Here is a 12,889-nt window from a genome sequence, read left to right on the forward strand (position 1 = left end):
AAGGCAGGGAGGACTCTAATTTATTATGGCAACTAGGTCCTGTAGAGTATTAGATTTGTAATTTGCTTTTCCATGTTTTTATTTCATGTCATACTGAGGATAAGTTTGATATGTATGGATGATATTGGTTGTGTTAAGATACCTTTAAGACAAATAAGATTGTGGAAGTATTGCATTGTTGTAGACTGAATATGATTTTCTATTGTACAACTGAAAAGCATACTGAAAACATATGTTCTTACAGTAATTCCAGACACGCTCAGTGCAACATTGGCACCCCAGACCCTGGATAAAGTTGAAGGTGACTCCCTGGAACTGGTCTGTGAAGTATCCAAAGAAACATCACAGCACACGCATGTGGCTGTCACATGGTACATACAGAAGGGAGATCAGAATCTCACAGTTATCTCTCTAACAAAAGATTTCATCCTACGTTCCGGAGATTCATATAAGCAGAGACAGGCATCAGGAGATGTACGACTAGATAAGATTGGTGCGACTTCATTCAAACTCACCATCTCTAAACTACAGATGTCAGATCAGGGCGATTACTTTTGTGAAGGTGCAGAGTGGATTCAAGACTTAAATAAATCCTGGTATGGCCTGTCTAGTAAAAATACTGAAGGTACCACAGTGAATGTTAAGAGCATAGGTAAGACTCGTAACTACAGAAAATTATCTCCTTTCACAGCTACAGTTTCATAATCTGTATGCTTCAACTATTGTAGTAAGAAAATCACATGCAATATCCCACTGAACTTCCTCTACAAACTTTTGCAATGTGTAGTGAAGTTGTGAAAGGCTTGAAATTGCATGTTCACTGTCTACTTTATGTGCATTAACACAAGATTTATTACTAGAAAGGCAAGATAGACACAAAGGAAAATGTTGCACAATTGGATGTAAGCTTGAACTGAAGTCAGGTCATGTAAGAACAGACTCATGTTGTAATTCTATGGCCAGCTCTCAACAATGTGATGGAGGTAGATTTCTGGTTTTGCAAGTGCCTGAGAGGATGCTTTGGCCCACAGCAGTCCGAGAAATTAGCTGCTGCTGCAGGATTGCAGGGCTGCAGTTTTCACTAGCTTATCAAGGTTATAAGTTGCTACAGAAATTCTGAATACCTGGGGGAAATGTAACAGCACAAAAGAAACCCAGAGTTTTAGATGGGGCTTGATGCAGCTGTTGTTCTGTCTAAGGGGCAATGATACTAAACGATCGCAAGAGTATTTAGAGTATGAGATAGTATGGTAGAAAAGGAGCATATGTTTTCACTGAGGTATCACATAAAAGTCCAGCTCCATTTGATACCCACAATCTGGAAAGACATTCAGAATATAAATTCAAATTTTAATTTGTGTACATGCATCTGGGGCAGACAGAATGAAAATTGTTCATGAATTATTCAACTGGCTCCTGGTGGACTCAATTAATTCCCAATGTTATTCTCCAGCAGATACCTCCAAAAATATATCTTTTCAATTCTGGTTTTGTCGATTCATATAGCATGTCAGTGTATCACATGAATATTTCTTATCATTTGTATAGAAAATTAAGCAAAGCATGGTTCATACTGCTATGGAGCAAAGATTGAGATTTAACATTTAAGTTCTTCTGAGGAAGCAGAGTAACAATTATAATCTTTACCAAGTTAACTCAACTCAAATTTGAGAGAAACTATTCTGTCTTCAGCTACCTCAAAGCAAGTAGGCATTATTTAATTGCTGCCCACATTCTCTCATCCGTGATGGAGATAGAAATCCACTGAAATGCAGGAGTTATTTAAATGAGGCCTACTCCAAAAAATCAAGGATTAGCATTGTTTCAGGGTAATTCTTCTAAGTTAATTTGTCGTGGGATTCCATCCAATCGAAAAAATACACTTGTCAAGTTGCTTCTGCTGAATCGGGGAAAGGAGAAAATAGTTAGTTCAAATGCAAGTATCTTATTTGCTTAGATTCCCTGCAAAATGGAAATAGACCAATTGACCCAACAAGTCCACATTGACCCTCCAAAGAGTAATTCACCCAGACTCATTCCCCTACATTTACCCCAGACTAATGCACCTAATGGGCAATTTAGCATGACCAATTCACCTTACCTGCACATTTTTGGATTGTGGGGTGAAACTGGAGCACCCAGAGAAACCCGCACAGACACTGGGAGAATGTGAAAACTCCCCAGAGACAGTCACCTGAGTTTGGAATCAAACCCAGGTCTGCTGTGAGGCAGCAGTGCTGACCACTGAGCCACATGCTGCCCTTGTTGGACTGTTTTATGTATGTACATTTATACATGTGAATATATACATGTGGTGGGCTGCCCTCTTTGAGTTGAGAGACTATGTAAATATTTTTATATCCCAGGCAAATTTGGAACAAATTATTTCTCATCTGATTTTGTTCAAAGTCTGTGATCTGTTTGAAGACATCAGTGGGCGAGAAAAGCAAAACCCCTGAGGATGCGAGTAAAATGTGATGCATTTGTTAGAAAAACAACATGAATCAGAACAATCAAACATGTTGTAAGGTTTGATATTGAGGATGAGGACAGCGATTACTTTGGAGTGAGTCATTACTGCTATTCAACAAATCTGTGTTCAGTCTATTAATCAGGCTGGTCTAGGAGTGGTCATTCTGCTGTATCACTAGGTTTAAAAAATTTTACCAGAAGCTTGAGACATAACATTGGAGCTAAAATATAGTAATTGAGGATTTTCTGTCCAGTTCTTGGTTGGCTACGAGATACCTTAACTGATGATCAAGTAAAAACACATTTTTGCTTGCAACTAAACCTGCAAAAACTTTGAATAAACATTCAACGATATAACAGAGCTTGCAAATGAGAATCTCATTGACAATATATCACAGATATGAAGGCAAAGACTAAGGAAGTTAGCTAATGTTGATTAATCTTCCATTAATTCAGTGTATTATCAATCTCGGATAGTTGCAATTCTACCCTCTTTCCAGTATCTTAAAAGCTTCAGTCTGACCATGATTGTCCATTATGTCACAATATCAAAATTGGACCCCTCAATTATTTAAAAATCATGCTTTCATTCTGAGCATTAAGAATTGATATATTCACTGGTAATCTGCCAGTATTCTATAGTTGATGGCTTGGGTAAAGGAATCCATCATCCACCCATCTGCAGCCTTGCATATTGGTTTATAATGGTAGTGTCCTTCATAGAGTGGGTAGCAATTTCAGAAACAATTGCAAGAGAGACAGGAATGTTTCTCCCATGGATGTTTAGACTACAATTAGAAAATTATAACATTATTAGGTTCAATTAATTATCTCATTGAGCTTTGATAGGCATTAAAATCCACGACAGACATCCTAGTGACTGGGCTCCTCTGATTCTTTAGTGCCAGTTGGCTACTATTCTAACTTATTTTTATTCATTCACAAGATGCAGGTGTCACTGGCTCAGCTTGCATTCATTGCCCTTGAGAAGACAATAGTGAGCAGTCTTTTTGAACAGTCACAGTCCGTATGGTGTAAGTACACCCAGTGCTGTGAGTGAGGGACGTTAACAGTAAAAGAATGCTGATGTAGTTCTAAGTCAGGATGATGAGTGGTTTGAAGGAGAACTGCAGATGGTGATATTCCCATGTATCTGCTGCTGCCCATGTCCTATATGTGATAAATGTGAGTTAGAGCTGGCTAACGGGCCTTTGAGTTGTTGCAGTGCATCTCATAGATGGTACTGTTGCCACTGTGCTTCAGTCAGGTGGGAGTGAATGTTGATGGTGGCGGTTGGGCTGCCAGTTAAGTGAGCTGTTTTGTCCTGGATGATGTCAAGCTTCTTTAAATGTTGTAGGAGCTGCATTCATCCAGGCAAGTGGAGAGTATTGCATCCTGACTTGTGTCTTGTAGATGGTGGACAGGCTTTGAGGAGTCAGAAGATGGGTTACTCATGCACCCAATTTGTTTTCAGATTAAACCAGTTGGCAACGTTTAGGTACGGTTACATGCACTGGCAGCTGGATCAAAGATTATCTGGTATCTGCAATAAAACACAGAGTAAGGTGAAAGAGCTGAGCACATTTGGATTTTGCAGTCCAGTTGAACAAAATCAGATTTTAGTCTTTGTTCAAATTCAGCATAAGTAAACATTCATATGTGTGCAGGTAATATTGTTTGTGGGGAAAAATTGCAGATACCACAGCCAGTTATTTTGGAGCCTCCCTTTTGATGCCTTTGCATTGCATTTATACATACATAAACAAAACAAATGCATAAATATAATATGTATGTTAATTAAATTCCAAACTTTCCTCTTTTACGCTGCTCTCAGCTGTATTGTTCTTTTCGATGACAACGATTGAATGGTTTGCTAGGAGTCTGACTAAGTGGCAGTGACAGGAGATCATAAGAAACAATAATGTACAAGACAGGTTAATTATAGCAAAAACAGTCTGAGATGTACAAACTGAAGGGCTTTTGTTGAAGTTTGAATCACTGACCTTTTGATGAACGGCAGTATTATGTTAATGCACGGAGTGAATCACTGCTCTTAACCTTCATAAGGCTTCAATTGCTGATGTGATCAGTTTCAGCTTCAATGGCACTTTTCAGTTTACACCAAAGAGAGCATTTTACAATTTAAAAGTAACCTTTATGGTCCAGGGTGCACCACTTAAAGGCAGATGTAATAAGTACCTTAGTTGACTCATTTTGGATGACTGCCAGTAGTGAGCTGGTGATAGTCTCTGAATTTTGATAAGGAGGCATTACAGAGCTTGAATTTTACATTCAATTGCTTCCATCTCATTTTGATCCCTTAATCTCTGTGCACATTCCATCACCCCTCTCCAGTTATGAAGGTATGTTGCTCTATGCCCTCAGGATTCTTAAGCAAATAGGAAAGATAAATTAGATCCATTTAAGTTAAGTAACAGTTTGAAGAACATTGAGAAATTTAGCAGATCTTGTTTTAAATAAGAAGTAAGTAATTATGCTGAAAGTATCTCCCTAGACCATCAAGAAACCAATGCAACCTATGGACATTTTTTCTGGCAATCTCTCCATTAAAGCAGATTCAGTGCAAGGCCAGTCATACTTCCTCTAATCTTTTTGCATAACTTTATTTTCTCGGGTCTACATTAAAGTCAGAATTGAAATGGAGGTCTTTTATCTGGTTAAAATTTGACAAATTTGCTCACTTTGGTTTTTACTGGCAAAGTAATGATATTCATTTTATTTCACACAGGTAACCAGTTTCTTGCTCTGATTCAAGCCACTGAAGTCAACATTAATGTAGGAGGCTCACTGGAAATATTCTGCACAATTGAAGCTCAGAATTTCCCAGAACGTTTCTTCTCTGTTGCCTGGTTCTTAAACAACAGAGAGATCATCCGGATTGGACCAAATGCAGTTCCATCTTTTCGTGGGGACTATAATATGAGAGAGAGCCTGGGAAAGGTGGTGGTCCATAAGAAAAGCGAGAGGGTTTATGTTCTGAAAATGTATCAGATTCAAGTAGAAGATGGCGGCTCTTATTACTGTCAGGCGGAGGAGAGTGAGAAAATTTCATCTGCAGCATTCTCGACTAATAAATCAAAGGAGATCACCATCACTGTTCAACGACCACGTAAGAAACCTGCAAATAAATTTTATTGTTTCTGTTAGTGATTAAGGTATTTGGAGCTGTATTATCTCATGGTTCCTCGTCTAATTAAGAATATCCTTGCCATAGAGAAAATGGAACAAAGATGCACCAGCTTGATTCCTGGCAAAGTTCTATGAGAAGAGATTAAAGAGACTGTGTCTATATTCTCTGGAATTTAGAAGAATGAGAGGTGATCTCGTTGAAGCAAACAAAACTTTTACAAAGATTGGTAAAATGCTGCAGGAAGGATGTTTCCCTTGGTTAGTGAGTCTAGCACTGGATATCAAAGTCTTAAAGCAAGAGAGAGGCTACTTAGGATTGAGCTGAGGAAGAAACTTTAGAATTCTCTCCACCAGAGGCCTGTGGATGTTCAGTCTTTCAAGACAGAGATTTATAGATTTCTAGATACCGGTAATAAAGATATCAGGGATGTGGGGATAGCACTGACACAGCCTGCAATTTAACTAGATAACTGTTGGTCTTTTATCTCAACACTGTTTTCCAGTACTATCCCCAATATCTTTAATATCTATAAATCTGTAAATTTCCATGAAATTTAGAATTCCCAGATACAATGAGATACCCAATGAGATCATCTCAGGCATAGAAAGGAAGCAGGCTCAAAAATGAATGCTTTCAAAGCTATTTTTTTCTTGTAGCGAAGATGCAAGTATACTCCCATTTTAATAGGTATAACAATTTATACTACAAGAGAAATAGGGTGCTGACTGAAATTGAGAAAAGGCAAGTTGACCCTGGTTGCGATGTTGCTATAGGGAATGTAGCAGGGTGGTGTTGCTCCCCTAAGATTTTGATTACTAGAAAAGGTGCTGTATGTAGATGTGTCGTCTTGCTTGCAGAGACAGCCTCCCTACATATGAATATGTGTCGCTCGTAGCAAGTGTAAGTGAACCACGTTGTGATGGATGATCTTTACGTAATTCTTCATGTAATTGTTCACATAATTCTTGTCATAGCATTTTATGGAGAACATTCTAGACTATGTCTATCTGTCTCTCTGTTTTATTAAGATAATTATTGAAACCTACTTCTTTGGTCAAACCTTTTTAGTTACCTTTCCCGATTTTTCATCATTCAAGAGAAGTCTTGAAGGTTCTTGTTAAGTGTCGTGTACAGTTTTACTCTGAAAAGTGTGCTACACAAATGTAAGCTATTATCATCTGCTGATGTTCACAAACCTCTTAGTCTTCACTGTGTCAGCTAGCATCTTTGATTAAACCCAGAACTTACACTTTTCCAAATGTAGCCTCCTTATATCTCTCACATTATACCTGTTCTTGTCATTTTACAGAAGCCAACCTTAAAGTCATAATCGACAGTAGTATGACTGAGGTTTTGGAAGGTGATTCCATTCAGTTTACCTGTGATATTCATTCAGCAAGTGCAGCCTATGGGCAGCTCTCTATTACTTGGCAAATGACAAACAACCAGAACCAAAACAGTGATGTCATTGGAATGAACCAAGCTGGTATTCAGGTTACTTACCAACCTTATCAGGAGCGAGTGATCAGCAATGACATCAGAATGGCACGAGTGAAATCAAATTCCTTCACATTGGACATTTATAATGCCCAGACTTCAGATCAAGGACAGTATGCTTGCAAAGTGATGGAATGGGAAGCAGAATCTAATGGAAACTGGCACCTTATTGGAGAATATGTCAGTGACAAAAAGGCAGTAACTATCAAATCCCTTGGTAAGCAATTCAGTGTTGAATACTGTGGTATTTCATTTAAACAATTGCACGATTCACAATTAGACAAAACGGATACTTTTTAATAGGATGGCCTTTATTCTATCATACATAATCAAGGCACAGCATTCTGCAGTCAATAAAAGAATTTCCATTGCCTTCATGGTTATGGTCAGCATAGTCATGATGGGCCAAAGGGCGTGTTCCTGTGCTGTATTGTTCTACATTCTATGTTCACTGATTAAGCTGATGGCAAAATGCAATGTAATAAAATGCATTGTGTACGGAACAAAAAAAATCTTCCTATTTATAAATTTTGAAGTAAGCTCCATTCAGTGTCTCCTTGCATTATGCCACATTGAATAAATGAGTGAGTAACTTTTGATTAATTGCTGAAGAGGTGGGTGAGAATATTTGTGAGAGATGAGGGGCGAATATTTCTCTTACATACCCGACATCTTTGAAATAATTGCCCATAATCCAGGGTTGGCCTCTTCTACTCTGTCTCACTTCTGTGCAGCTCAGACAGGAAAGGCATCGGGAGTATCTTGTTGGCCCATGGTGCTGAATACTGAACCCACAAATGGTTGAGCCACCACATTGTTTCATGTAGGAAATGTGTTTGAATTGAATGGATGGCAACAAAACCTCAGGTGTTAAAAATTGGAAGCAATTGAATAGAAAATGATGGAAGTGCATTAAGTTCAGAGAATCTGTAAAAACACAAATGAATTTTGAAAATAAGGGGCTACCCATTAAAATGGAGAGTTGGAGATTTTTTTTTATCCTTCAGTGGATTGTAAGCCTGTGGGATTCTCTTCACTGGAAGTGGTGGATAATTTTAAGACAGAGTTAGATGGATTCCTGGCTACCAAGGGGACCAAAGTTCATAGTGAGCAGACAGGAATGTTCAGTTGAGTCCATGATCAGATCAGCCTTGATGTGTTCAAATGACAGAGCAGCTTCAAGGGGCCTACTGGCTCAGTGATACTCTTTTATAGTGTGACACCTCCTTGCATGTTTGTATTTTAACTCCGAGCAAGTTCCTCACATAAACTATTTCAGTGAGTTTGTTTCCATACTTGTAGTCAGCCACAGCAATGTTAACCACCAGGTCTGGTGTTAATGCTGCTAGTTGTCCTATTGACCTGATAAAGAGGCACCGAACAGCTACTGCATAAAAAGATCCTGCAATTAACAGGTAACTGGCAGGGCGGGTGTTCAGCCTGATCTACCTCTGCTTTTTGTGGTTCTGCAAAGGAAAGTTTTAGAATTATCTAAAGAGCCGCTCCCACTTTCAGATAAGGTGTCTATTGGAATCTGCCTATCGTGAAAACCATGGTTTCACTGTTCAAAAAGTCATTGAATCGAACAAAAGAGCATTGTCCTGGTCCAGTGAACCCAGACCTGTGCTGTTTCTAAAATATTGAAAAAGGAAATTGATACCACAAAATTGCAAACAATTTTTTATCCCCTATGGGAACACTATGATTTGATTTAATTCAACTCATACAGTTTGGGATTCAATGGTCTGCACTAGAAAGTCTCAGAGAGCTGATGACAGTCTTTGATTTTTCTCTTTTGTGTTTGTAGAAAGTAACTTTCAGGTTACTGCAATCACCCGGACTCCAACGGTGAAGTACTATGGTACCTTTGAACTCCAGTGTTTCATTAGGCCGGTAGATATCACCCATGTGCCAGCATCTGTGACCTGGAAATTCCAACCAGCCAATTCGAATGACAGCTACAACCTTGTTACTTTCACCCATGATACTGCGATTAAGTGGGGGCACGTGGCAGAGAACTTCAAAGGAAAAATGATTGTGGTGAAATCTGTGTCCAATGCTGTCCGGTTGAGTGTCTCAAGGGCCAGCAAATTGGAAGCTGGAAAGTTTCTATGCATCGCAGAATTATGGGGAAGGCGTAATGCAAACAAATGGGTCCAAAAAGCCAGCAGAACATCAAACATCCTGGAAGTAAAGGTCAGACCCCCAGGTAAAGTGACAGGCTACTTTTTTATATTTACAGCATCAAAGTGGAACTGAGGGTTCTGAGGAAGGATCATTGGAACCAAAACATTAACTCTCATTTCTCTCCATAGATGCTGCTAGACTTGCTAAGCTTTTCCAGTAATTGCTATTTTTGTTACTGATTTCCAACATCTGTTGTTCTTTCAATTTTTATTTAGGTAACCTTACTATCTTTGTAGTCACAAGAGACCACAGTCTAGTCTGTTTTTACTTGCCTCTTTGCCCCTTTGTTATTTGTTGGAAATTTCTTTGCATCTCAAAGTGGGAAATTCTATGGGCTTCTCTCTCTACAAGTATCCACTTAATTTACAGCCATTTATGGCTGACTCAGCCCTCTTTTTTTTAAAAAAAATGCATTTTTTTAGAATTACAAACTCAAAATGTCCATAGTACTTCAGAGTGCTGACCTGTAGTTAGGACAGTGATAAATAGACATTAGAAGAACATCAACAAGAAGACTAATTCCACCATTGGTTTCAATGATTGAGCACACAAAACTACATCACAAACATCTGTAACCAACTTATGTAAGGAAGGATACCTTTCCCAAAAAGAGAGTGCAATAGAGATTCACCACAATGATTCCTGGAATAGCAGGACTAAGCTGTGAGGAGAAATTGAGATATTTTAGTTTAGAAGATTGAGAGGTAATTTTACTCTTTAACCCAGTGGGCTGGGGAATTTCACATTTTGAGTAAGATCAATAGATTTCTAGATGCTAATGACATCAAAAGGGATTGGAGTTAGGGTGGGAAAATGGCTTTAAGGAAGATAATGGGGCAGGATCTAGAATGACCGAGCAAGCTCAAGGGACTGAATGGCCTCCTCTTGTTCCCATGTCCTTCCTAATTAAATAGATTCTTGGAAAATGAGGTTAGTTGTACTTGTCTGAAGTACTATAGTCAAACAAGATACTGTATTATGCCAGTAATACAATGTCAACCTCATGCTAAAATGCAGTTTTGTTTCTTTAAAAGAAAATCTGTATTTTAACATATATTGGTTTTCTGTATATATTCTGCTGTGAAACATTACATTGAACCCGACGACATGAGAAAGGAATTCAGTTCATACTACATTTCAAAATCTGTGATTTATCCCTTGAATTTGCTGTCTTTCTGTACCTTCTGGGAATTGGTTAGGCCATTTTTGGAATACTGTGCAATTCTGGTCTCCCTGCTGTAGGAGGAATGTTTGAAACATGAAAGGTTCAGAAAAGATTTACAAGAATGTTGCCAGGGTTGGGGGATTTGAGCTGAGAGAGAGGCTGAATAGACTAAGGCCATTTTCCCTTGAGATTGAGGCTGAGGGGTGACCTTATAGAAGTTTATAAAATCATAAGGGGGCATGGATAGGAATAGGCACAGTCTTTTCCCTGGGGTGGGGGAGTCAAGAACTAGAGGAAATCGGATTAAGATGAGAAGGGAAAGATTTAAAAGGGACTTGAGGGGCAACTTTTTCACACGGAGGGTGGTGCATGTATGGAATAAGCTGCCAGAGGAAGTGGTGGAGGCTGGTACAATTACAACATTTTAAAAGGCATCTGGATAAGTATATGAATATGAAGGGTTTAGAGGGATATGGGCCAAGTGCTGGCAAGTGGGATTAGATTAATTTAGGATATCTGGTCAGCGTGGACAAGTTGGACCGAAGCGTCTATTTCCATACTGTACATCACTGTGATCCTATGACCCTAATTAAAATGGCATTAATTGAACAGTGAGAACTAACCAAGAGTAAGACAACCTGTTATTTTAATTCACTGATGCGTAGAACTAAGACAGTTACATGAAAGAACTGGATAAAAATTAATTTATACTAAAAGCATGAATATAAAGATGAGAAGATCATTAATGCCATGCGTTCATAATTACAGTATCTTTGGTATTCTTACATTATAAATCATGGATGAGTTTATATAACAAAACTAGTAGTTAGCTATTGACTGATTTCCATGGTATATCACCTTGAAACTAGATGTTGCAAAGAAATACTGTGAAATTATTTTGACAGGCTGTCTTTTCCATTTTTAGCTTGTCTCTTGCAGCTTACTAAGCAAGTTACCACAATACATAGAAGGATCAATGACATCACTGAACTTGAATGTAAAATTTTAGCTCGAACTCAAAACGATTCTCAATTCTCAGTCACATGGCTCTTCAGTAAGACACAAGGACCAAATGTGAAAGGGGAAAATCTTCTGAAGATTGATCGTAATAATATTGTACAATACTATGGAGAATTGCTTACTAATTCTCAGAAGAAAATGAAATTTCAGGATGAGAAGCCCTCTAGTGATGTGTACAAGTTAATGATACTGAAAACTGATATGAATGACAGTGGAAATTACTATTGCCATGTAACGGAGTGGCTTTTGGATCCCAACAACATCTGGTATAAAGTGGGAGAGAATACATCAGCAATGACAATTGTCAAAGTGCATACAGCAGGTAAACAAGTTTCCTATGTTTCTCATAAAAATTGCAGCACTGGAACAATCGACAATTTATTTGTTGAATGCTATGAATTATGACAGTGTTAGATAGATTCTTGTTTGGCAAGTGACTCAGAGGTCATCCGGTGGAATTTGAAATTCAATCAGATCAACCATGGCATTTTTGAATGATGGCACAGTTTGAAGGACTGAACGGTCTACTTCTGCTCCAATTTTGATATGTTCTTATTAAGCCTGCTTCTCAAAAAATAAAATCCTGTCCTCTGTCTCTTTCACCATTCCATATGAGCAGCACGGTGACTCAGTGGTTAACACTGCTGCCTCACAGCACCATGGAATCTGGTTCGATTCCAGCCTCAGGTGACTGTCTGTGTGAAGTTTGCACATTCTCCCTGTGTCTGCATGGGTTTCCTCTGGGTGCTCTGGTTTTTTCCCAAAGTTCAAAGATGTGCAGCTTAGGTGGATTGGTGATGCTAAATTGCCCCGTAGTGTCCAGGGGATATGTAAATCAGGTATGTTAGCCATGTGAAATGCATGGTTACAGGAATAGGGTTGGGGAATGGGGCCTGGGCAGGATGCTGTTCGGAGAGTCGGTGTGGACTCATTGGGTTGAAACGCTTGTTTCCACATTAGAGGTGTTCTATGAATCCTAGATGGCTGCAGCACTTCAAAATATTGATGAAAAAGCAGGTCTGCCAATGGACTCGATTTTATACTCTCCCATCACTACCGCAGCTGATTTCAGGCACCAACAGGCCAAGGATAGTTGTATAGATGTTTATTTTTATTCAATCTGATTGGATATGTGTTGACACACCTCTGGTGCAAGTGGAACTTGAACTCAACCTTCTGGTTCACTCTGGATAGCAGTACATGGCTTGCTCAAGGTCATACAATGAGTGCCTATCCCTCTTTCTTTAACTCCAGTCGCTTGAGAGATGAGAAAATCAGATGAGTTCATGGCTTAAATGAAAAATTGTAATTTTATGTTTGGGCCCTTCCATCTCCTTTAAATTTAGGCTCACATAGTGCTGTAGAGTGGCACATTCCTACTTGCTCACGTAGCTCCT

The 12,889-nt window shown here is 38.8% G+C and overlaps 1 protein-coding gene across 1 annotated transcript in view; it reads left to right on the forward strand.

The window, feature by feature from the left end:
• Window positions 1–12,889, forward strand: part of LOC140486289 (immunoglobulin superfamily member 3-like) — a 95,053-nt gene that overhangs the window by 65,508 nt on the left and 16,656 nt on the right. Inside the window, exons 4-8 of the mRNA XM_072585218.1 lie at window positions 245–652; window positions 5,222–5,602; window positions 6,933–7,337; window positions 8,928–9,329; window positions 11,398–11,814. Coding sequence (XP_072441319.1) covers window positions 245–652; window positions 5,222–5,602; window positions 6,933–7,337; window positions 8,928–9,329; window positions 11,398–11,814 — 2,013 coding nt within the window. The remainder of the gene's footprint in view (window positions 1–244; window positions 653–5,221; window positions 5,603–6,932; window positions 7,338–8,927; window positions 9,330–11,397; window positions 11,815–12,889) is intronic.

Source organism: Chiloscyllium punctatum, chromosome 15 (genome assembly GCF_047496795.1).
Source record: "Chiloscyllium punctatum isolate Juve2018m chromosome 15, sChiPun1.3, whole genome shotgun sequence".
NCBI lineage: Eukaryota > Metazoa > Chordata > Chondrichthyes > Orectolobiformes > Hemiscylliidae > Chiloscyllium > Chiloscyllium punctatum.